The sequence below is a fragment of the Pongo pygmaeus genome, chromosome 4 (assembly GCF_028885625.2).
Source record: "Pongo pygmaeus isolate AG05252 chromosome 4, NHGRI_mPonPyg2-v2.0_pri, whole genome shotgun sequence".
Taxonomy (NCBI): Eukaryota; Metazoa; Chordata; class Mammalia; order Primates; family Hominidae; genus Pongo; species Pongo pygmaeus.
The window spans coordinates 10,398,187-10,424,580 of NC_072377.2; the positions used below are offsets into that span (position 1 = coordinate 10,398,187).

Genomic DNA, 26,394 nt, shown 5'->3' on the forward strand with positions numbered 1-26,394 from the left:
CCATGGTTGTGGGATCCTGGCTTATGGATGAGGCTGTAACACGGGGTTGTGACATTGCAGCTGTCTGTTTGGGAAGGAAAGGAAGGCAGTATTGCGCAGTTCCCAGGATGAACTTTCCCTCTGGCATAGTGACTTTCGGGTCCTGAGCGTCTATCTTCTTTCACAACCAGCTGCAGGGCTGCCATAATGCAGACAAACAGGATTAATGGAAAGTCAACAGGATGCAGTTGGGGATGCGAACCTTCCTCGCCAATGTAGACTTGCAGGTGTGGCCAGTGACTACCCTGCTATAGGGTTAGCGCTCCTGGGGAGGTCAACTTTTCATTTCATTTATAATTCACTTAAATTAAAAAACTGAAGCAGTGTAAAATATTTCTCCTGGGCTGGGCGCGGTGGCTCATGCCTGTAATCCCAGCACTTGGGGAGGCCAAGGTGGGCAGATCACTTGAGGTCCACTTGAGACCAGCCTGGCCAACATGGTGAAACCCTGTCTTTACTCAAAATACAAAAATTAGCTGGGCGTGGTGGTGGGCGCCTGTAATCCCAGCTACTCGGGAGGCTGAGGCAGAAGAATCACTTGAACCCGGGGGGCGGAGATTGTAGTGAGCCAAGATCACACCACTGCCCTCCAGCCTGAGTGACAGAGCAAGACTCTGTCTCAAAACAAACAAACAAACAAAAAACTTCTCCTGAAAAAATGACAAGAAAAAATACTGTGGAAAGCTCTGTTGATCCCACCACACTCGGATCTCTGTTCAGTGTGTGCTAGACCCTCTGACCTCGATGCTGTCAGCACTGAGATGACAGTGACACAAAAGCCAGTGAATTCACTTAATTTAGATTGACGTCATTTTGAAACACATACACTTTTGCTTCAAAGTCAAATCAGTTATTCTAAAACAAATGAAGCAGTTTTGTCAATGTGGGAGGTGAACTGTAAAGGAAATGACTTTTGATGCTAGACTCAGTTATCGGAAAACTTAAATATGTAAATCTACTTTTCTCAACTGTAAATTTTGTGAAATCTAAACACAAATCAAGTACTTTTTTTTTTTTTTTTTGAGACAGGGTCTTGCTCTGTGGCCCAGGCTGGAGTAAAATGGCACCATCTCAGCTCACTGCAACCTCCACCTCTGGGTTTAAGCAATTCTCCTGCCTCAGCTTCCCAAGTAGCTGGGATTACAGGTGCCCACCACCATGCCCGGCTAATTTTTGAATTTTTAGTGGAGATGGGGTTTCACTATGTTGGCCAGGCTGATCTTGAACTCCTGACCTCAAATGATCAGTCCACCTCAGACTCCCAAAGTGCTGGGATTACAGGCATGAGCCACTGTGCCTGGCCAAATCAAGTACTTCTGATGGAAAGTTAGCATCCAGATTGAGATATGTGTAAGCAGAAAATACACACCAGATGTCAAAGATAGAGGACCAAAAAAAAAAATACAAAATATCTCACTCATGATTCGTTATATTGATTACACACTGATGGAACTTTTGTGATAAATTGGGCTAAAATGCATTATTAAAATTAATTTCACTTGTGTCTCTTTCCTTTTTTTAATGGGGCTATGAGAAAATTTAAAATTACATACATGGGGAAAAAAGCTAAAGTTGCCATTTTTTCCCCTTACCTTCATTTGTCTGTTTGTCTAATAGTCACTGAAGAACAAATCTTTTTAAAGAAGTACGTGTGTGACTTACATTATACTTCTGTCTGCAGTGCTGGTTCAGAACACCATTTGACCAAAGGACTCAGCAGAGGGCGGGCTGCCCAGGCCCCAAGCTCACCATGAAGGATACAGCCACACCCTTGGTTCATTCTCCCACGAATTTTAGACCCTCCCATCTATGTTGAAGACTCTGGCTACTGGCTACATGCTCACCGATACCGTTCCAGGGCAAAAGCCCAGCACATCTCAGGGGTTTCCTGGGAGGCCGGATGAATGTGTGAGGCCTCCTGGGAGCAGCCCTCAGCAGGCAAGGGCTTTGGCTTGTTGGGGTCCACAACTAAGTGTCCACAGTAGACCAGCCCTGCTCAGGCTTGGATTCTTTCAACATTAGGCAAAGGGTCTCCCCATACCCATTTGACAGATGCAAAAACTGAGGCTCAGGAAGCTCAAGTTTGGGAATTCTTTGAATTTTGTGTTTCCTGACCATGTATTTGAATATAAGTTGGACTTTCTCATACTAGAAGCAGGGATTAGTAACACAGTTTCCAGTTATCCAGCTTCTACCAGTTCCCCAAGGTGGTCGATCCAGACATCTGCCTTACAAAACCGCCTCCTGGGACCACCTCCCCATGGACAGCTGGATACCACCTGCTTGAGTTGTCCCACTGACCCCCACACCCACATAGGCCGTGCTGATATCCTACCCACACTGACCCCTCTCAGTCACAGCGTGAGTCCCCGGGGCTCATGCCTGCTTGCTCTAAACCCCCCAGTTAGAAGCTCCAGGGGAAACCTGCTTAGATGACACCCTGGGCCCCAATAAAGGCTTTGGCTCACAGCTCCCTCTCTCTCTCTTGTTCTCCACCTTCTGGTTGAGCCCATGTGTCCTGGATGGCTCCCCCTTTTTGCTGGCCCTGCGAAGCGTGCTGCCCTCTGTTCTCTGGATCTGTAAGCAATAAACTGCTTCTGTCATTTCTTGGGTTCTGATGAGTTGCCTCCTCTACCCCGTCCTAACTTCTTTCCTGGTCAGGGCTCTCCGGGAGAGTGGCTGTCTCCGTAGGAATAAACTGGACACAGGTCAGACGAGAGCCACAAGGGCACGTGTCAGGATAAACAAGCTTCCCGTGAGAGGGACACCTGGCCACAGGTTGGACACTTAGGAATCAGATCGTCTGCCAGGACAAAGAAGGATCCCATGAAAGGCACATGGGAAACACCCACGACCACATCCCCAGGATCCCCGTCAGGGCAGGGCTAGAGTTTACAGCCACTCTCTCCTGAGAAGGACGTCAAGACAAAATTAGGGAAAAAACTACAACATCAAGTCACTTGCCCAAAGTCACACGTACGCACCCCGCAGGTGCAGGTGCAGAGTTTCTCACCGGCTCTCCCCTTTACGCCACCACCAGAAACACAGGAGATATTTCTGAGGTAGCCTCAGGCCCTGGGACCCAAAAATGCCAATGCTTGGAAATCCACTGCTTAGGAGACAACAGCTGGGTGACAACTCTAGCCCACCGTTTTCTGCTATCTTTTTAAAGAAGCTGCAAATTCAAAAATTGAAAAAATTAGTTTATTAGCTTAATATAATTAGGTCAATGGAATCCTGTTTTGATCTCAATACTTCCCATATTGCAATATATACATGTGACAAATTCAGCTGTTTTGTGGCATAGATAAGTGTCTAAGCTGCGCAGTTAGTCTACCCCAGTTTACAGTTCATGTTCTTCACGGCTTTGCAGCATTTGTCACTTTCTATGATGTGTTCAAAGACCAGAAAAGGCCACACTTGACCTGTCAGCTGGTCCTTGAACAGCTGTAGGCTTTTTTTTTTGAGACAGAGTCTCCCTCTGTTGCCCAGTCTGGAGTGCAGTAGCGTAATCTCGACTTACTGCAACCTCTGCCTCCGGGTTCAAGTGGTTCTCCTGCCTCAGACTCCTGAGTAGGTGGGATTACAGGCACATGTCACCATGCCCGGCTGATTTTTGTATTTTTAGTAGAGATGGGGTTTCACCATGTTGGCCAGGCTGGTCTTGAACTCCTGACCTCAAGTGATCCACCCGCCTCGGCCTCCCAAAGTGATGGGATTACAGGCATGAGCCACCGCACCCGGCCTGTAAGTTTTAACTAATAGTTAGGGTATTACTCTATCATTCTCTATCATTCAAATTCTCCAGGTACTGACTTGGTTTTTATTTTATTTATTTATTTATTTATTTATTTATTTTTGAGACAGGGTCTCACTCTGTGGTCCAGGCTGGAGTACAGTGGTGGCACAATCTTGGCTCACTGCAGTCTCCACCTCCTGGGTTCTACTGATTCTTGTGCCTCAGCCTCCCAAGTAGCTGGGACTACAGGCATGCACCACCACACCAGGCTAATTTTTGTATTTTTTGTAGAGATGGGGTCTCACCATGTTGCTGGTCTCAAACTCCTGACCTCAGGGGATCCACCCACTTTGGCCTCCCAAAGTGCTGGAATTATAGGCATGAGGCACTACACCCGGTCAGACCTTGTTTTTAAATTATGATTCGATGTATGTGTTAAAAATTAAATTATTTCACGCATTACTTCTTACTGAATTTGTGTTTCAAATGAAATAATGAATTTTAGTATTCCTACACTTATTTTATAAAAGTGAAAATTAAATCAAATGATCTAAGTATTTCCAAGCAAATTCTGGGATGAAAGCTATTCTAGGAAGGCTTGCCCTTGATTCTTGCTACATGTACTTGTTCAGCCACTCAATTAAATTCCTTCTCGCCTCATCAATGTAGGGCTTGTCTGCAGGTGAGCAATCTTCTCTCTTCCGATGCACGAACCCATGAGTCTGCCCAGAAAATGTTTTAATTTGATATTCAACTTTGCAGTGTTCTTTCAACTTCTGAGTCAGCAAAGATACCTGGTGTGCAAAAGATTTCATGATTTTAACCCTTTAGTGATACTTTCCATTCTCCAAATCTTTAGTGAGTGTTCATAACAGAAATTTAACGTCAATGCTTTAAATTAGAAACAAATTCCACAGTTACACTGAATTCTTTCCCACTAATTTTTTTCTTTTTAGACAGGGTCTCACTCTGTTGCCCAGGTTGGAGTTCAGTGGCACCATCTCGGCTCACTGCAACCTCTGCCTCCCATGTTCAAGTGATTCTCCTGCCTCAGCCTCCAGAGAAGCCAGGATGACAGGCACCTGCCACCATGCCCAGCTAATTTTTGTACTTTTTGTAGAGACAGGGTCTCACCATGTTGACCAGGCTAGTCTCAAACTCCTGACCTCAAGCGATCTGCCTGCCTCCGCCTCCCAACATGTTGGAATTACAGGCGTGAGCCACTGCGCCCGGCCTTGATTGCTAATTTTATAACTAACACAGTTCTTATGTCTGGCAAAGGAGAGATTTCAGGGCAATGTAAAAATGATACATCTATTATTTGAAATAATTTGCATTAATATATTAGTTACTAATATTATAACACTAATTTCTAAATGACTGCTTTTTTTTCTTAAGAGTCAGGTCTCACTCTGTCACCCAGGCTGGAGTCCAGTGGCACAATCGTGGCTCACTGCAGCCTCCAACTCCTGTGCTCAAGCAATCTTCCTGCCTCAGGCTCCCAAATAGCTGGGACTACAGATGTGTGCCACCATCCCAGCTAATTTTTTTATATTTTTGTAGAGAAGGGATCTAGCTAGACTGCCTAGCCTGGTCTCAAACTCTCAGCCTCAATGAATCCTCCCACCTCAGCCTCCTGAGTTTCTGGAATTACAGGCATGAGCCACCACGCCCAGCTAAATGACCGCTTTTGAACCATACTTTTCTTCTGCTTTTTCCTTATCAACTGACTTTGTTTAATAAATTCTTGTCTTTAAGGTCACAGACTTTATTGTAATTTGTGGGTTAGCATGGAGGTGGGACAAGAGGTCCTGTTTCTCCACCAGGTAACCAGGCCATGCTGAGAATACTTCCCTCAGACATTTCCTTAGGCATGTTTTGGGAAGGTTATACTTCCACAGTGGAATTATATAAGTGGAATTGAATAAAATCCATCTTTAAAATGTTAATGTTGGAAATATTTGGAGCAACAAATGCATCCTTCAAGACTTCCCACTCGCCGCAGAATGTCAAATCGTGCTGTTGAATATATAAATGAGGCCAGGCGCGGTGGCTTACGCCTATAATCCCAGCACTTTGGGAGGCCAAGGCAGGCAGATCACCTGAAGTCAGGAGTTCAAGACCAGCCTGGTCAACATGGTGAAACCCCGTCTCTACTAAAAATACAAAAATTAGCCGGGCGTGGTGGCATGCGCGTGTAGTCCCAGCTACTCGGGAGGCTGAGGCACAAGAATGGCTTGAACCTGGGAGGTGGAGGTTGCAGTGAGCCGAGATCGAGCCACTGCACTCCAGCCTGGGCGACAGAGCGAGACTCCATCTCAAATAAATAAATACGAAGAGAAAAGATGCCAACTTACGTCCTTGAGTGGAATCACAACATCATTTTCAGCAAAAATGAACAAGGTGGGGTTCTTTAAATTGTAAATGTCTTCAGAATCCTTGACGATGCCTGAAAAATGAGCACAGAGGCATGATGTCTGATCCCCACACTCATGCCACAGAAAACTGCAACATTTGGGTTTGATTTTTCAAAGTAAAATCTCTGCTTTGCGGGCTTTATTTTCTTTTTTAGCCATTCCACAGAAGTGGCCCTACTTGTAAGATTAGCATAAAAGAAGGCCGGGTGCAGTGGCTCACGCCTGCAATCCCAGCCCTTCGGGAGGCTGAGGCAGGTGGGTGGCTTGGGCTCAGGAGTTTGAGAGCAGCCTGGGTAACATCGCAAAACCCTGTCTCTACAAAAAATACAAAAATAAGCCAGGTGTGGTGATGCGTGCCTGTAGTCTCAGCTACTTGGGGGGACTAAGGTGGGCGGATCGCTTGAGCCTGGAAAGTTGAGGCTGTAGTAAGACATGTTTGTGCCACTGCACTCCAGCTTGGGCAACAAAGTGAGACCCTGTCAAAAAAAAAAAAAAAAAACCCAAAGCCTGGGCACAATGACTCAAGCCTGTAATCCCAGCATTTTGGGAGGTTGAGGAGGGCGGATCATGAGGTCAGGAGTCCGAGACTAGCCTGGCCAACATGGTGAAACCCTGTCTCTACTAAAAATACAAAAATTAGCCAGGTGTGGTGGCACGCGCCTGCAATCTCAGCTACTCGGGAGGCTGAGGCAGGAGAACTGCTTGAACCCGGGAGGTGGAGGTTGCAGTGAGCTGAGATCATGCCGTTGCACTCCAGCTCTGGGCGACAAAGCAAGACTCCGTCTCGGGGAAAAAAAAAAAAAAGAGGATTATAAGAGTAAAAGAGAGATTTATTTAGTCAGATCTTCCTACTCTCTACCTCCCCACTTTATGGACTGGGAATCAGGCAATTAAATAATTGAATGAGACCTCATCCACTGCTTAGTATGGAAAGATGCAGAGCAGCCTGAGGAATGTCCCGCTGGGATGTACCTTCATTTACAAAGAGGATCAATTTTAAACCTTCGCTTGAGAAGTTTCTCAGGTCTACACAAGTCCCACAGGTTCTGGCTTAAATGCACTGAGTAGTTCTGTTTGTAAGAGGAGCTGTCTTTTGAATGGATATTTAGACTTGCACCAGACCACGAGTGTGGAAGTGTGGAAGTGCGAAACTGCCTGGGCCTAGCAGGTCAGTCTATAAAAATCAGTTTTTGGCCGGGCGAGGTGGCTCACACCTGTAATCCCAGCACTTTGGGAGGCCAAGGAGGGTGGATGACTTGAGGTCAGGAGTTCGAGACCAGCCTGGCCACCAATGCAAAACCTTGTCTCTACTAAAAATACAAAATTAGCTGGGTGTGGTAGCCCCAGCTACTCAGGAGGCTGAGGCAGGAGAATTGCTTGGACCCAGGAGGTGGAGGTTCAGTGAGCCAAGATCGTGCCACTGCACTCCAGCCTGGGTGACAGAACAAGATGCTGTCTCAAAAAATAATAATAATAGTTTTCATCTTTCATCTCAGCATTCATTCGAGATTAATTCTGAAATTAGAAGCATGCTCTGCCTGACCCAGATTGTCTGAAAACAACCTGTGGGTGTGTCCACTTCTATGGGAAAATAAGCAAGTAAAAGATTTGCAGCAAGTTACCATTTTAAGATAAGAAGAGGTAAATAACAACTTTTTTCCACTTCCTGCTGGCAGCAGAAGAGCTAAGTAACAGAGAGAGCCTCCTTCACCTGTAACTCCTCTTTAGGAGGCAGGGAGCCACGGGAAAGGTGGTCACGCTCCCGTCCCCACTCTAGCAAAGCTACTTCATGTGGACGGGCCTCTTTTGATATGCCTGGGCCTGAGCCCGGCCACGCTCTGCAGCTCACGCACTGCACAACAGCGGCCAGAAGGTGGCGCCGGGGAGGCATCCACTTCTGACGGCCTTTTGCTAAATCGCGCAAAAGCATGGTCTGGACAAAGCATCTCTCAGCTCCATTGTTCCCAGAGGCAGCTGGCCACTGCCTTTTGATTGATGTCCTTTTGCGTTGTCCTAAGTCAATATTTAAAGGGGTTTTTAACTCTAAAAGTAGTTGAAAATACCACAGTGAGGAACCATTAAGCCAAGAAAGAATCATTAGTGTAACTTTATGATCCACTTCAGATGGTCCCAGGCCTAACGATGGTTCCACTTGTCATTTTTTGACTTTACAATGGTGCACAAGCGACACTCATTCAGTAGAAACTGTTCCCCAAGTATCCAGACAACCATTCTGTTTTTCACTTTCAGTACAGAATTCAATAAACTGCATGAGATATTCAAGACTTTATTATAAAATAGGCCTTGTGTTAGATGATTTTGCCCAACTGTAGCCTGATGCAGGTATTTCGGGTCGGCCAGGTGAGGCTATGATGTTTGGCAGGTGAGGTGGATTAAATGCATTTTGGACTTGGGATATTTTCCATTTATGATGGGTTTATCAAGACTTAGCCCCATTGTAAGTAGAGAAGCATCTGCATTATTTTAAAGGCTGTATTTCCTATGTCTTTTTTGTTTTCGTTTATCTATTGGTCTGAATGCTTCTATATCATGAATTTAGCAAGCAGTTTCTATATACAGACATAATGTTATTTCATTGCTGTAGTAACTTTGGTTTGTTTTGGCCAAAAATGTATAAATTGCTCTTTACATTTTAGAGTGTGTTTTCCTTGGCTTTCTTTCCTTTTTTTTTTTTTTTTTTTTTTATTTTAAGAGACAAGGTCTCACTCCCTGTCACCCAGGTTGGAGTGCAGTGGTGCATTCATAGCTCACTGCAGCCTCAAACCTCTGGGCTCAAGTGATTCTCCTGCCTCAGCCTCCTGAGAGGCTGGGACCACAGGCACGTGCCAGTATACCCAAGTAATTTTTTTCTTTTTCTTTTGACAGAGTCTCACTCCGTTGCCTGGGTTGGAGTGCAGTGGCACGATATTGGTTCATTGCACCCTCCACCTCCCGGGTTCAAGAGATTCTCCTGCCTCAGCCTCCTGAATATCTGGGACTACAGGCACCCGCCACCATGCCCAGCTAATTTCTGTATTGTTAGTAGAGACGGGGTTTCACCATATTGGCCAGGCTGGTCTCGAACTCTTGACCTCACGATCCACCCACCTTGGCCTCCCAAAGTGCTAGGATTACAAGCATGAGCCATCACGCCCAGCCTTAAAATTTTTTATAGAGAGACAAGGTCTCTCTATGTTGCCTAGGCTGGTCTCAAACTCCTGGGCTCAAGCCATCTGCCCATCTTGGACTCCCAAAGTGCTAAGATTACAGGTGTGAGCCACACCGCACCTGGCTGCCTTTGCTTTCTTTCTGTCTTTAGTGTGTGTGCATGTTTGTGTACAGTTAGAGCAATTTGTATCTTGGAAAAAATCAATCTTTGTCTTTCTTTCTCTCTTTTCTTTTCTTTTTTTTTTTTTTTTTTTGAGACAGGGTCTTGCTCTGTCGCCCAGGCTGGAGTGCAGCGGCATGATCATAGCTCACTGCAGCCTTGACCTTCTTGGGCTCAAGCGATTTTGCCACCTCAGCCTCCTGAGTAGCTAGGACTACAGGTGCACGTGACCACACCCAGCTAATTTTTGTATTTTTTGTAGAGACAGGGTTTTGCCATGTTGCCCAGGCTGGTCTTGAACTCCTGAGCTCAAGTGATCTGCCCGCCTAAGCCTCCCAAAGTGTTGGGATTACAGGCATTAGCCACCACCAGAAAAATATTTTCATAGATGTTGCTCATAAAAATCTTGTGTGATACTGATCATCACTACATAAAAAAAAAAAAAAAAAATGCTATCCCCTTCATCCTAGGTGAAGAAATGGAGAGTTCAGATTAGGTGGCTTTCCCAAAGTCACACCACTGGGACCCAGGCCTCTTGACTCCCGGTGACATCCTCTGGTTAACTGCATGACAAACCTCCACCTCTATTTTCAGATTCTTAAAGCCCATTTCCATAAGATGGGCAGTCTTCACATTATTGGGGGTTGTGTTACACTGGATGGGGAGGCTTGTGATTGCTGTCACTCTTCCACACCTCCCTTTTGCATGGAATAAAAATGCACAAGGCAGATTTACCATAGACAGACACCCCTGCCCTGAATTCTGAGTATTTCATCATCAAATGATGGACAGCAGTTCCACCCCAGCAGAATCCCACGATGCCAATTTTCTGGGCATGACACTGTTGTTTCAGATACTTCAAGATAGCACTGATCTCTCTAGAACAGAAAGAAAAAATATTCAAGAATAAGGCTTATTTTGTGAACCCCTCAAAGAGCTGTGCTGATGATAACAAGGCTGTATCAGCAACTGTTTTTGAAGTTGCCAAGGATTCTTCTTTTGGGAGCTCCATCCTCACTACCTCTGGCCCAACTGATGCATCATCCCAGCACGTCTTCCTGCCAAGCCCAGCCCTCCTCCAACTGCCTGACAGCTGCAGGCAAGCTGGGCTCTTCCCAAAACACAGATCCAACCACCTCACTCCCAGCTGAGAGCTGAGCAGTCTTCCACAGCCTCGGGATGAAGGCCACAGCCCACAGCATGGTTCGTAAGACCCGAGTCCACGATCTGCTCCCTGCAGAGTGCCCCAATCTCCTCTGTCCCCTAAGTCTCCCAGGAGAAGAGTCTCCTCTCTCCTGTCTCCCATGACCAGCCATAACTACAGGCAGACGCCCAGACACTCTCTGATTTCACACGTTCACTCTCTCCCCAAAACTCCCCACTCTGCATTGCTCGTCTCCTCCCCCCGCCGCCCAGTGAAGCCAAATTTGGAAAGCCATCAGGACTATTTCAGCCATGAGGGGACCAAGAATAGTGGCCCTTGTCTGGCAAATGATTCATGTGCAAACTGATTGTTTGCAACTCAGAACACATTTTCAACTAGAAGCAATGTACCAAAGCGGAGGTGGGCTGCACGCACATGTTTATTGCAGCACAATTGCAAAGATATGCAACCGAAGCACCCATTGACCAATGAGTGGATAAAGAAAATGTGGCATATATACACTATGGACTATTACTCAGACATGAGAAAGAACAAAATGATATCTTTTGCAGCAACTTGGATGGAGCTGGAGGCCATTTTTCTACGGGAAGTAACTCAGGAATGGAAAACCAAATACTGTATGTTCTCACTTATAAGTGGGAGCTAAGCTATGAGTAGGTTCACAGAGGCACATAGAGTGATATAATGGACTATGGAGACTCAGAAGGGGGAGGGTGGGAGGGGGCGAGGGCTAAAAACGTGTATATTAGGTAAACTGTACACTACTCAGGTGACAGATGCACTAAAATCTCTATTTTCATAGATGGTGCTCATAAAAATATTGTTTGATATTAATCGTCATCACATAATGAATGCTATCCCACCTGGGTGCGGTGGTTCACACCTAGGGTGAGACCCCATCTCTATTTTATTTTAAAATTTTCAATTAATTTTTTTTCCTTTTTTTTTTTTTTTTTGAGACGGAGTCTCGCTCTGTCCCCCAGGCTGGAGTGCAGTGGTGCCATCTCGGCTCACTGCAACCTCCGTCTCCCAGGTTCAAGCGATTCTCACGCTTCAGCCTCCCAAGTAGCTGGGACTACAGGCGTGCGTCATGACACTCAGCTAAGTTTTTTGTTTGTTTGTTTGTTTTTTGTATTTTTAGTAGAGACAGTGTTTCACCATGTTGGCCAGCTGGTCTCAAACTCCTGATCTCAAGTGATCAGCCAGCCTCAGCCTGCCAAAGTGCTGGGATTACGGGTGTGAGCCACCACGCCCGGCCTAAAAATTTTAATTAAAAAAAAATCCCAGCACTTGAGACCAGCCTGGCCAACATGGTGAAACCCTGTCTACTAAAAATACAAAAATTAGCCAGGCGTGGTGGCAGGCACCTGTAATCCCAGCTACTCGGGAGGCTGAGGCAGGAGAATTGTTTGAACCTGGGAGGCGGAGGTTGCAGGGAGCCGAGATCATGCCACTGCTCTCCAGCCTGGGCTCCGACAGAGCAAAAACAAACAAAAAAATTTCTCCTTTGTGCCATAGGAGGGATTCTATTGACCATGGAGAAGTCCTACCCCGAGGTAAGGAGTAGTGTCTGAAAGGTGAAGCCCACCCAGCTCTCACCTCCCTGGCCCACGCCGCGCACATGGCCACATCTGCAGATAACTCACCTATCGATCTTCTGGGCATTTCTTGTTTTCAGCCACTCAGGGAAGATGGACCAGTCGCCAGAGGGGTCCCAAGGCTCTTGCCCTACAAAGAAGTCTGGAACAATGGTTCTGCAAAATATGGACATGAATTGATCTTAGTTTCAGAGTTGCTTGACTCAGTATTTTGCGTGCATTTATTTAAAAACTTGCTATGTTGGCGATTCTGGCTCAGAGAAAAAGAAAAGTAGTGGGTGTGAAGGCCAACTTTGATCGCAGCAAAGCAGCCACCTGGCACCGGGCCAAGCCATCTTAGGTTTCACAACCGCAGGTGCACAGCGTCTGGCAGCCTGCTGGTAACCCAGCCCTGGCAATGAGAAGGCTATCCACCGGGCACACTCCCATGGGATAGGCTGGCATGGGATGTGGGGGCACCTGGGGGAGTGGGCCTGATGCGGGTGGCTTTGAGGGCCCCTCCTGCCCCTCTCAGCCAGCCTGGGGGGACTCCTGGCCTTTCACATGACCCTCAGGCGGGAGGGCACACCTGGCTAACTTGTCCAGTCAGTATGACCAGGCAATGTTCCCAGCCTCCACCAAGACGCCGACGAAGCACAGTTTACTATCAGAGGGTATGTTCTAAGACGGGCAGCAGAGCGCAGACAAGCCTGGCCCCAGTCCAGGTCGCTCTTCCATTGCAAGTCAACCCAGAGGGATAGAGCCAACCGCTGGGGTCGAGTCCTGTTTCCCAAAATAGAACTGCCACCTGGTTGGAGGAACAGGGCTCCTCCTACAGGGGTAGAAGAACACTGAAACTGGAGTGAGAAAATCCAAGTTCGAGGCTCAGTACACCCCACGCTGCTGTGTGGCCTTCACATGTCACCACTTCTAGCCTCATTTTCTCATCTGACAAATAAACAGCACGCTTGCACTGCCTAACCCCAGAGGATCCTCTCGAGGGCAAAAAAAAGCTGTATATATGTGAAAGGGCTTTGTAAAACAGGGGTCTTTCCTCATCTTTTATGTCCTGACCCCTGCTAAAGGACCCGCCGTGAAACAACAGAAACAGCAGTGCCATTTGATCCGCGGCTTGGGCCAGTGATCTGGGGCAGCCGCAAAGCGCTCTCTTTATGGCCTGGTTCCCTAATCTGCAAAATGAGAGCAATAACAGCTCCTCCCTCAAGGGGCTGCCAGGAGGATTAAGGACAATGAGCCCAGTCATGCCCTTAGCACTGCGTCTAGCTGAGCAACTGAAACTAGCTATTTATTTACTTATTTATTTTTACTGGGCTTGCCTCTAGAAAGTTAAGTCCCCTCACATGGGGACGTGAAAAAGGAAAACTTCAAGGAAGGTCTTTTCATTCAGCACCGACTCTGCATCCAGCCAGGTGGGCAGGATTCCTTTAAGCCAGTTTCTCTTCCTAGAAAAACAAGGTAGGCTCACCCTCGGGTTTCCAGCTTCTGTTTCTGTGAAAACAAAGGAAATGCAGCCGTGCACCAAGCTCAGGGCTTGCTGGGTTGACGCTTTCCGATGCTGGAGAGGAAGGAAGGTTCTGGCCCTCCTCTGCGCTTTACACCGAAGCAAATAAGAAGCAATCGGGTATCAGCCTTGGCCAAAGGTGGCCACAGCCACTTGGCCAGACAAAGAGGTAAACTTGGGGAGGGGAGCAAGGTCTCACTGTGCCACTTCTGAACCCCAGTCTAATTCAGATGGGGCCATGACCGTACGTGTATGGACCAGGAGGAGCCTTGGACACCCCGCTCTCCAAATGGGCCTGTGAAATCTGACACGAGGCTGAGCTGCTTGAAGGACCAAGTCACGAGTCCATTTGAGAGCTGGTGAGGTCAGCCCAAGATGTCCAGTGCCTGTGTCTGGCCGAGGCCCCACACGGGAAAAGAATTCTCAATGTCCAGCAAGTCTAGAGGCCAGGTACTCCTAGGAGGACTGGAAGCCCAGGGATGGGGTTAGGAACACCAGGTGGGTGTTTAATTTCCCAAGACATTTCTCATCTATCTTCACCGCAGTGAGATAAGTTTCTAACGTACAGTAGATACTGTAGAGTCAGACCAGTGTGGTTTTATTTATTTTGTTTTATTTTTATTTTTTTTGAGACGGAGTCTCGCTCTGTCGCCCAGGCTGGAGTGCAGTGGCGCGATCTCGGCTCACTGCAAGCTCCGCCTCCCGGGTTCACGCCATTCTCCTGCCTCAGCCTCCCGAGTGGCTGGGACTACACGCGCGTGCCACCACGCCCGGCTAATTTTTTGTATTTTTTAATAGAGACAGGGTTTCACCATGTTAGCCAGGATGGTCTCGATCTCCTGACCTCGTGATCCACCCGCCTCGGCCTCCCAAAGTGCTGGGATTACAGGCGTGAGTCACCCCACCCGGCCAATTTTTTTGTATTTTTAGTAGAGACGGGGTTTCACCGTGTTAGCCAGGATGGTCTCGATCTCCTGACCTCGTGATCCGCCCGCCTCGGCCTCCCAAGGTTTTATTTTTTAAAGGGAACAAAATAAGCCACTGAAATTTATACGAATTTAAACAAAGAAACACAACTTTATACATACGTGTATCCATTTCCTGAGATCATGTCAGCCATATATCTGGTATTGGGCAACTGCCAGCCAAATATATCTTGAATGACAATCACAGCTTTGCCTGCATCAACGGGGGATTTGGTGACATAAGCCTTGATGTGCTCGACTTGAACTTCACGGCCTAGCCCTCCATACTCAAGTCTGTGGCCGATGTCACACGGACAAGGATAAGCTTCGTTAGCCATTGCAGAGATTTAAGTCGGGCTATGGAGAGAGAAACATGCGTTATATTCTGAATGCTGCAAATCTAAAGGCTGTAAATGGTAAGTAAACCTCAAATCAAGGTTATAGAAAAAAATGCATTTTAACTACATCTATGGTATTATGTAAGAAATCAGTGGTAACTTCTGGTTCTGGCGACACTGCAGAGTAAAGCTATAAACACTAGAAATGCCAGATTGAATAACAACAACAACAACAAATAGCGATGAAAGAACTCATAGGGAAAAGGGACTCTTCAGGGGCCAGGATTGGAGAGGAAACAGAAAGCCAGAGTGAGGGTGACACCCACAGATGCTGACGGGGCCCCGTGATGCTGCGGGACAGGGCCCGACCCAGGAGCACACCCTAACAGTCAGGTGCTTAGGATTTTGTGTCGAAGTGTAGAAAAAGCCATTGAAGCACATGAGACGGGAATTTGTAAGAGACCCACGCCTGCAATGTCGAGCCGCAAAGGTTCATGTCTCAGGGAAGGGGGCCAAAGCAAAAGGAGAAGAGCTCCATCCGCCAGGCTCAGGGGTGTGCGAAGAAACCCTCTCCGTCTAGATTCTGAGTGGAAGAAAAAAAGGAAAGCAATCCTCGGCCAGGCGCGCTGGCTCACGCCTGTAATCCCAGCACTCTGGGAGGCTGAGGCGGGTGGATCACGAGGTCAGGAGATGGAGACCATCCTGGCTAACAAAGTGAAACCCCGTCTCTACTAAAAAACAAAAAATTAGCCGGGCGTGGTGGCGGGCGCCTGTAGTCCCAGCTACTCGGGAGGCTGAGGCAGGAGAATGGTGTGAACCCGGGAGGTGGAGCTTGCAGTGCTGAGATAGCACCACTGCAGTCCGGCCTGGGCGAAAGGGCGAGACGCCGTCTCAAAAAAAAAAAAAAAAAAAGAAAGAAAGAAAGAAAGCAATCCTCAAATGTACACCATGCTGCAAAGTAGGAATACCTGGCTGAGAAATTAATACAATTGACCCCGGGCCAGTGAACCGCCTGGAACACCAGGCAGAGGCAAATGCAAATCCACTTTACCACAAGACTTCCACAATCCAGGCCAAAAATACGACCCGCTGAAGAGCAGCTCATCAGCAAAACCTATACACAAGAAGGCAATCCAAATAAACAAGAATCAGCAGACACAACATCCGGGAGGAATTTACAATGGGAATGGGGTTTGAAATTCACCTAGAAACACTTGGTGAATCAAAATAGAAAACCGGAAGGAATTAGGAAATTAAAAACCTGTTCATTAAAAAGCAGGAAATGAGGCGGTGAAAGTGGGAGAAGAGTAGAACAAGGGATTTGATTTGTAAATGACTCAACAATCAACTGAGATAACTCACCGCCATCAGGCCTGCCTAAATTTAAATAAATGGAAACAGATTAAACTCACTAGCTGAGACAGATTCTCAACTTGGATTTTTTTGTTTTGTTTTTTGAAACAGGATCTCGCCCCGGCTGGAGTGCAGTGTCACAAACACAGCTCACTGCAACCTCGACCTCCTCCCTAGGCTCACATAATCCCCCCACCTTAGCCTCCTAAGTAGCTGGGACTATGGCGCACACCACCACAATCAGATCCTTTTTTTAGAATAAAAATTTTATATAGACAAGGTCTCATTATATTGTCCAGGTTAGTCTCAAACTCCTAGGCTCAAGCAATCATCCCACCTCATACTCCCAAAGTGCTAGGATTACAGGTGTGACTCATCATGCCTGGCTCAAATTAGACTTTTTAAAAATTAAGATTCTGGACCAGGCATGGTGGCTCATGCCTGTAATCCCAGCACTTTGTGAGGCCGAGGCAGGCGGATCACAAGGTCAGGAGTTCGAGACCAGCTGGCCAACATGGTGAAACCCCTGTGTCTACTAAAAATACAAAAATTAGCCGGGTGTGGTGGGCAGGCGCCTGTAGTCCCAGCTACTTGGGAGGCTAAGGCAGGAGAATCGCTCGAACTCGGGAGGTGGAGGTTGCAGTGAGCCGAGATTACGCAACTGCACTCCAGCCTGGGCAACAAGAGCGAGACTCTGTCTCACCAAAAAAAAAAAAAAAAAAAAAAAATTAAGGTTCCATCAAAAAAGAGGAACTAGGAACACTAAACCCAAAGACATATGTAATTCCCTTCATGAACAACTGCAGAACAGAGTCTTTACAAGCAGATGTGAACTGCCTGCATATTAACCCACAATCAAAGTTTCAGTAAAGATTTTATATAACAAATGCTATACAAATACAATGAAGAAATTATAATAAAACCCAAAAGATTTAGAACTGGATTACCACGTTACCATGAAAACACTATATAGCAAAACTTGATACAATCAATACAGCAGTACTTAGAGACATCTTTACAGCCGAGACTACATATACTTGAACAAGAGGAAAGAATAAAAGTAAGCTAAATGTCAAGAAGTTAGAAGAAAAAAATAGAATGAAGCCTTAGTCCATTCAGACTGTTATAACAAAATACAGTAAACTGGGTGGCTCATAAATGCAGAGGTTTATTTCTTACAGTCCTGGAGGCTGGGAAGTCGCCGGTCAAGGGACTGGCAGATGCAATGTTGAGTGAGGGTCCCCTTTCTGGTTCATAGATGGTGCCCTCTCCTTGTATCCTCACGGGGTAGAAGGAACTAGCTGGCTCTCTGGGGTCTCCATTATAAGGACATTCCCTATAGTAAGAGGTCTGCCCTCAGACCTAATCACTTCCCAAAGACCCGACCTCCTGATACCATCACCTTGAGGGTTAGGATTTCAACATATGTTAAAACTAAAAAAAAGAGGTAAGAAACAAGAATAGCCACGATAACTGAAAGAAAATGAAGAAGGAGAAATTAATTTACCAAACAACAAAACCTATTAAAACAGTATGGTATTGCTGGATAGATGAATACATCAATAGAACAGACCAAAGACTCTAGACCCAGACTCATGTATATTCATCCAGTCATCCACAGAATGTTTACTGAGGCACCACTCTGTGACAAACACTGTCGAAGGTTCTGGGGAAACAGCAGAGCATGAAACAAATAAAAATCCCTGGCCTCAGGAAGCACATTCTAGTGGGATGAAATATACAAAAACAATATGCTTTTCAGATGGTAATCAATGCTAAGAAGAAAAACAGAGCAGAGAAGGAAAGAAGACAATGTTGGTTGAGGGTGTGGGTTGCAATTTACAATGGTGTATTGTTAGCTTGTTGGAAAGGCACCATTTGGACAAAGGAGGCGAGGGGTGGTGCCCTGCAGATATCTGGAGGAAGAGCGGTCAAGACAGAACAAACAGCAAGTGCAAAGGCCCTGAGGTAGAAGCATGTCTGACACGTCTGAGGAACAGCTAGACCAGTGTGGCTGCAACAGAAAGAGCAAGTCCGGAGACAACGGCAGAGAATAGTGTGAGTTCCCAGAGCTTTACTGGAAGAATTTAGTTTTTCCTCAGTGTGAGACAGAAGCCACTGGAGAATTTTGGGGAAATGAGTGGCTTTATTTGACTTGATTTACAGTATCATTGGCCTGACACAGTGGCTCATGCCTGTAATCTCAATACTTTGGGAGGCTGAGGTGGGAGGATTGTTTGAGACCAGCCTGGACAACACAGCAAGACCCCATGTCTGCAAAAAAAATTCAAAACTTAACTGGGCATGGTGGCACATGCCTGTATTCCCAGCTACTCGAGAGGCTGAGGTAGGGGGATCCCTTGAGCCTGGGAGGTCGAGGCTGCAGTGAGTCATGACTATGCCATGGCACTCCAGCCTGGATGACACAGACAGATCCTGTCTCCAAAAAAAAAAGGTATCATTGAAGATGCTGTTTTAAGAAGAGATCATCAAGTAGCAAAGGAAGAAAAGAAAGTCCAGTTGGATGGCTCCAGCAACAATCCAGCCAAGAGATGAAGCAGCTCACACCAGGATGGTGATGGTGAGAGGGAGGGAATGGTCCAGTGTGGACAGATTGTACGGCAGAGCCACTCAGTTCTGCTGACAGATTGTATGTGTGGGGACATCAGACAAGAGGAGGAGTCAGTGATGACTACAAGGGTTCCTGCCTAAGAAATTGGAGTGTAGAGTGTGTTTAAATGAGAAGGGATGCGGGAAGAGCTGGTTTGAGGAAATAAGGACTTCAGTTTGGGGCATATTAAGGCTGAGGTATCTATTACACATCCCAGAGAAAAGTTGGGTAACATGATAGAAGTCCAAGGGCCAGGGGCCCAAGCTAAAACTACAACTTTGAGAGTGATGTGAGTATACAGTTGACCCTCATTGTTTGCAATTGTGTATTGATGAATTCATCTACTTGCTGATTTTTTTTTTTTTTTTTTTTGAGACAGAGACTTGCTCTGGTTGCCCAGGCTGGAGCGTAGTGGCATGATCTCGGCTCACTGCAACCTCCACCTTCTGGGTTCAAGTGATTCTCCTGCCTCAGCCTCCCTAGTAGCTAGGATTACAGGCGCCTGCCACCATGCCTGGTTAATTTTTGTATTTTTAATAGAGACGGGGTTTCACCACGTTGGCCAGGCTGGTCTCAAACTCCTGACCTCGGGTGATCCCGCCCACCTTGGCTTCCCAAAGTGCTGGGGTTACAGATGTGAGCCACTGTGCCTGGCCATACCTGCTGAATGTATTTTGTAACCTCACCGTCATTCACGGACACTCAAAAAATGTGAACTGTCAATGTCCACATTCCCAGCTGAGGACACACACGGTGCAATAGATTGAATGTGTCCCCAAAAAGTCAGATGTTGAAACCCTATTCCAGTGGAATGATATTTGGAGGTACGGTCTTTGGGAGGCAAGTAGTTCACAAGTGCAGAGCCCTCAAGAATGGGATGAGTGCCTTTTATAAGGGGCCCAGAGAGCTGGCTTGCCTTCTTTCTGCCGGGTGAGAACACAGCCAGAAGGTGACCATCTGCAAACCAGAAACAGGCCCTCAGCAGCCACTGGATCTGCCAGCACCTCGATCTTGGACTTCCCAGCCTCCAGAACCGTGAGAAATGTTTGTTGTTGAAGCCACGTTTGTTAGAGCAGCCCAACTGTCCACAACACTCTGCTTCTCATTTCAGCTCTCACAGTGTAAACAAGTGTCCTTTGCACGGTCTTAGTGCACATTTTTTTGCTTTTTGAGGGGTTGATTTTGCTGTTTCAAAGGGCCCCGCACTTAGTGCTCACATGCTGTCTAGTGTTGCTAAGCACGGGAAGGCTGTGATGTGCCTTATGGAGAAAATGCGTGTATTGGAGAAGCTTTGTTCAGGCACGAGTTACAGTCCTGTTGGCCATGAGCTCCCTGTTAATGAGTCAACAATATATATTAGAGTGGTATCTTCCACAAAAACACACATAAAACCAGGGTTATGTATGGGTCAACTGAGGAAACCGCTGTGACCAGGCCAGAGGTTTACAGGAAGCTAACCCTGTATTTTCCCCAGGAGCAATGGTTTAGGATTTGCTAACTCAGTGTTTGTAGGGACTTTACCACTACAAATACCAAGAATGACTGTATGTGGGTTTGGTTTGTTTGTTTGTTTGAGACACAGTCTCACTCTGTCCCCTAGGCTGGAGTGCAGTGGCGCAATCTCGGCTCACTACAACCTCCACCTACCAGGTTCAAGCAATTCTCCTGCCTCAGCCTTCCGAGTAGCTGGTACTACAGGCGAGCACCACCATACCCGGCTAATTGTTGTATTTTTGGTAGAGATGGGGTTTCGCCATGTTGGCCAGGCTGGTCTCAAACTCCTGACCTCAGGTGATCCACTGCGCCGGGCCTGTAGGTGATATTTAAACTTTAAGAATGAATGATATCCTTCAGGGAATAATGGTGGATGAAGAAAAGAGAAATCTAGAAGACTGAGCCCTGGGGTCCTTCAACACTAACACTTCAGGGAGATCAGAAGGAATCAGCGAGTAAGGAATGAGCCTGAGAAGGAACAGCCAGTGACGGGGGAGGAAGACCCCAAGTGTGGTGTCCTGGACCCAAGTGAAGAATGGGTGTCGAGGGGAGAACAATGAATGCTGAGTGTTGCCCTCCGCACTTGGCAAAGTGAAGGTCATTGGTGACCTCCACAAGGACAGGCTTGCACGAGGGCGTGGGTGACAGCATAATCATAGTGGGCTTAAAGGAAACTGAGAGGAGACTGGGCGTGGTGGCTCATGCCTGTAATCCCAGCACTTTAAGAAGCCAAAGTGGGTGGTTTGCTTGAGGCCTGGAGTTCAAAACCAGCCTGGCCAACATGGTAAAATCCCATCTCTACTAAAAATACAAAAATTAGCCAGGCGTGGTGGCGTATGCCTATAATCCCAGCTATTTGGGAGGCTGAGGCAGGAGAACTGCTTGAACCTGGGAAGGGAGGTTGCAGTGAGCCGAGATCACACCATTGCACTGCAGCCTGGGCAACAGAGTGAGACTCCGTCTCAAAAAAAAAAAAAAAAAAAGAGAAAGAGAATGAGAGAATGAGAGAGGAGAGAACTAAAGACAGTGAACACAGAAAACTCTTAGAAGACTTTTGACAGAAAAAGGAGCAAAGAGGCCGGGCGTGGTGGCTCTCGCCTGTAATCCCAGCACTTTGGGAGTCGGAGGCAGGTGGATCACTTGAGGTCAGGAGTTCGAAACCAGCCTGACCAACATGGGGAAACCCCGTCTCTACTAAAAATACAAAAATTAGCCAGGCAGGGTGGCGGATGCCTATAATCCCAGCTACTTGGGAGGCTGAGGCAGGAGAATCGCTTGAACCAGGGAGGCAGAGGTTGCAGTGAGCTGAGATCGCACCATTGCACTCCAGCCTAGGCAACAAGATCGAAACTCCATCTCAAAAAAAAAAAAAAAAAAAAAGAGCAAAGAGTGTGCAAAAGATGGAGGGAAGACACAGGGATGAGCCTTTGTTTTTTAAAGTGGAAGAAATCTCAGCCTATTTGTATGTGGATGAGAATGATACCATAGAAAGGAAAACAAACAAAACACAATCAATGACCCCGGGAGAGAGGGAACAGGAGAGTGTGAGGGGAGGGTCTGGCGCATAGTGGAGGAGCTGCCTTCTTTGGCAGTGTAGACAGTCCTCACGCACCCAAGGGAGGCTGAGGACGTGGACACAGACACAGGTGGTGGTGGGTGTGGTGCGGGAGAGCGTGGATGCTCCCTGTTGGCATCTGTTTGCTCACAGAACTGAGAAGCAGAGTCAGCAGCTCAGGGTGAGAGGCAGGATGAGGGCTGGGGAGAGGATAAGCAGGAAAACGGGAGACTAGGGAGAAGTACTGTGCTCGGGGAAACGTGTGGCTGTTTCCTCCAGCCAGGTCCAGCAGCGGGAACAGGCGCAGAGCAGGCACAGAGCAGGCAGAGAGAGGGGGTCAGATACAATGGGGCTCTGTAGTCATGAGAGCGGGCAGGAGGGACCTGTGGGGGGAGGAGGGACTGGCCATCAACGGGGCAAGGCTGCAGCACTGAGCTACCCAGGTGAGAAAACAAATCACCATGGATCCCCACCTACCCCAATGCGTGGCTAGAAATCTAAGTAGGAAAGGCGAAATTCAACGATCCGAGGGAAATACTGAATACTTTTTTCTTGTACTTTGGAATAAAGCAGAATTTCTTAAATTTGACCCAAAAAACATAAACCATAAAGAAAAGGATTATAAATCCCATTTCATTGTAACCAATTTTTAAAAAAAGGAAAGACAACTGCAGAAAACTGAATACTAAGTGGATATTTGATGCTATTGCAAATGATTGTGAATTTTGGCAGGGGAAGTTGATGGCATTGCAGCCATGTGTTTTTGAGTCCTTGTCTTTCATAGATGCATCATGATATCATGATGTACACACAGATGACATGACCAGAGGTCTGGGATTTACTTCAAAATAGCCCCATTTGGGCTGAGTGCGGTGGCTCACACCTGTAATCCCAGCACTCTGGGAGGCCAAGGCTGGTGGATCACCTGAGGTCAGGAGTTCGAGAGCAGCCTGGCCAACGTGGCAAAACCCCGTTTCTACTAAAAATACAAAAATTAGCCAGGCATGGTGGTGAGCACCTGTAATCCCAGCTACTCGGGAGGCTGAAGCATGAGAATCGCTTGAATCCAGGAGGCAAAGTTTGCAGTGAGACGAGATCACGCCACTGCACTCCAGCCTGGGTGACAGAGCAAGATTCCATCTCAAAAAACAAACAAACAAAATCCCAAAATAGCTCCATGTGGGGTAGGGTGGACAGGGTGTCCACGTGCTGATGGTGGTGCAGCTGGAGTGTCCTGTGTACTAATCTCTCTACTTTTATATATGCCTGAGATTTTCTATGACAAAAAGCTTTTAAAATTGCATTAATAAGATAGTAACTAGGATGAAAGATTAATAAGATAATGATTAACATTAATATCAAGATAAAAGTCTCCGTAAACAAAGTAAGAAAACAAGATAGACTAGGAGAAGGTATTATTTTAGGGACAGAGGACTTAGTATCTAGATAAAATATATAAAGAATTCTTATAAGTCACCAAGAAAAAGACAACCCAATAGAAAAATTCATATGAATGGGCAATTTACAAAAAAGTACACGTGAATGGCCCATAAACATATGAAGAGATATTCAACCTCACTGTTCTTAAGGAAACTATAATAAAAACAAGAATGAAATACTATTTTCCATCTTGCAGATTGGCAAAAGTCTGTTAACACAGAGATGATGGTACACTTGTAGAGAAATGGGAGGGCATGTGAAATGATACAAACCCTGGAAGGGGTCTAGCAAAGTTAAAGAAGCAGATGCCCTGCACCCCAGATATCCCACCACTAGATGTTTCCCTAGAGAAATTCATGTCACGTGTGGTGGGACACGGTGGCTCATGCCTGTAATCCCAGCACTTTGGGAGGCCAAGGTAGGGGGATCACTTGATCCCACGAGTTCAAGACCATCCTGGGCAACATGGCAAAACCCCATCTCTCCAAAAACAAAAGGAAAAATTAGCCAGGCATGGTGGTGTGCACCTGTGGTCCCAGCTACTCAGGAGGCTGAGGTGGGAGGATTGCTTGAGCCCTGGAGGTCAAAACTGCACCACTGCACTCCAGGCTTGGTGTTCAGAGTGAGACCCTATCTAAAAAAAAAAAAAGAGAGAGAGAGAGACAGAAATTTGCACATGCCCACACAGGCACATGCAGTGATTATGGAAAAATGTTCTTGGCACCACTAATATGATGACAACACCTGGAACCAATCTAATTGACCACCAACAGGAGAATGAATAAACTGTAATTTATTGATTGATGTAGGTTGAATTGTGTTCCCCCAAAATACATGTTTAAGTCCTATCCCCCACTCCCCGTGCATGTGACCTTAACTAGACACAGGGTCCTTGCAGATGTCCTGTAGTTAAGATGAGGTCATACTGGAGTACAGTAGACCATAAATCCAATGACTGGTGTCCTTCTAAGAAGGGGATAATGTGGACAAAGACACAACAGACACACAGAAGAGAACACCATGTGAAGATGGAGGTGGAGACGGGAAGGATGCACCTGCAAGCCAAGGATTGCTGGCCCCCACCAGACGCTGGAATAGACAAGGAAGGGTTCTCCTCTACAGGTTTCAGAAAGAGCAGAGCCCTGCTGACACTTTCAATTTGGACACCTGGCCTCCAGAACTATGAGGCACTATATTGCTTTAAGTCACCCAGTATCTGGTAATGTTATGGCAGCCCTAGAAAACAAATACATTCATAAAAAGTGTATTACACAACAGTTCGATGAACAGCCTGCACCTGTAATTTATCAATACAATAAATCTCCAGACCCGCACGGTGGCTCACGCCTGTAATCCCAGCACTTTGGGAGGTCAAGGCATGGTCATAGCTTGAGGCCAGGAGTATGAGACCAGCCTGAGCAACATAGGGAGACTCCATCTCTACAAAAAAAATTTTTTAATTAGCTGGACATGGTGGCATGCACCCGTAGTCCCAGCTACTCAGAAGACAGAGGAGGATCACCTGAACCCAGGAATTCAAGGCTGCAGTAAGCTATGATCATGCCACTACACTCCCAGTCTGTGCAACAGAGCGAGACCCTGCCTCTAAAAATAAAAATACAAAACTTAAAAAATCTCAAAAACATGCTATGTAAAAAGACATAGCATTTTGATTCTAAATAACAACCAAAAACCATACATGTTGATGCTAAATAAATAACAACCAAAAATACACATTTTATTAATAAATAGAATGTAGGAAAAGTATCATGCATGGGAATGAATTATCACCGTTAGGACAATGGTTTTTGGGAAGAGAGGGGAGAAAAAATGGAGATCATGGGCTTTATTACGTTTTATTTCCTTAAAAAGTTTTGATTTGAAGGTATATAGGGCAAAATGGTATTATCTTTTAAATACGGGTGATTGAAAGGGTGGCTGTTATATAATTTCCTTCACATTACTGAATATTCTTAGTGTTTCATAATTAGAAATAAAGTAATTAGATTTTGAGAAGAAAGAAATTAATAACTAGTTATCCAATCAAGGACAACTGGACTCTAGTTTTCTTGGTTTGGTTTTCGTAAGCTACATTATAGAACTATAATTAGTAAGACTCAATAATTCAACATTGTCATTTGACACCGTTTCAGAAAAACTCTCAAGCCATGTTTCCCTCTGCTCTCACAATACAGTGATCATCAACACTATGACCAAAGGTAAGGGGGTGGGGCGGGGGGGCCAGTGAGGGCTCAGTTCCCAAGACTGCCCCATTCCTCAGGCACAAGCAGCAAGTCCAGGCCTGTAGAGCTTTCTTTTTTTCTTTTTCTTTTCAGTTTTTTTTTTTTTTTTTTTTTTTTTTGGAGACAGAGTCTTGCTCTCTCACCCAGGCTGGAGTGCAGTGCACGATCTCTGCTTACTGCAAACTCTGCCTCCCGGGTTCAAGCAATTCTCCTGCCTCAGCCTCCCAAGTAGCTGGGACTACAGGTGCCCGCCACTACACCCGGCTAATTTTTATATTTTTAGTAGAAACGGGGTTTCACCATGTTGGCCAGGCTGGTCTGGGCTGACTTCTTATCTGGCCTGTTTGTTCTATGAGGACCTAGGGATCCCAGAAAATCCTGGCCATTCCAGGAAGCCTCTAATCTGAATGTTTTTACTTTATGTTCAGTTGACATCCATTTTGCAAAAGGAATGCTTACAGCCAGGCAAGCAGCCCTCTAGGCTGATCCTGCAAGGTTATTCTCCTACAGGAGAGGCCCGTGTGTGTCGAAGGCTGGACTCCTGCCCAGACCCTCCATGTGGGCACAGCAGCCAGGCCACACCTTGTGCCAGGGGCCAAGTCCACAAT

General features: G+C 46.4%; 1 protein-coding gene across 5 annotated transcripts in view; it reads right to left on the bottom strand.

Moving 5' to 3' along the window:
• Positions 1–3,225: 3,225 nt before the first annotated feature.
• Positions 3,226–26,394, bottom strand: part of CMBL (carboxymethylenebutenolidase homolog) — a 29,996-nt gene continuing 6,827 nt past the window's right edge. For all 5 annotated transcript variants that reach the window (XM_054487347.2, XM_054487346.2, XM_063664665.1 and 2 more), the window contains 5 exons: positions 14,876–15,109; positions 12,335–12,442; positions 10,259–10,401; positions 6,136–6,227; positions 3,226–4,572 (listed from right to left, as the gene is read on the bottom strand). In XM_054487347.2, coding sequence (XP_054343322.1) covers positions 4,393–4,572; positions 6,136–6,227; positions 10,259–10,401; positions 12,335–12,442; positions 14,876–15,090 — 738 coding nt within the window. In that variant the 5' untranslated portion in view covers positions 15,091–15,109 and the 3' untranslated portion in view covers positions 3,226–4,392. The remainder of the gene's footprint in view (positions 4,573–6,135; positions 6,228–10,258; positions 10,402–12,334; positions 12,443–14,875; positions 15,110–26,394) is intronic.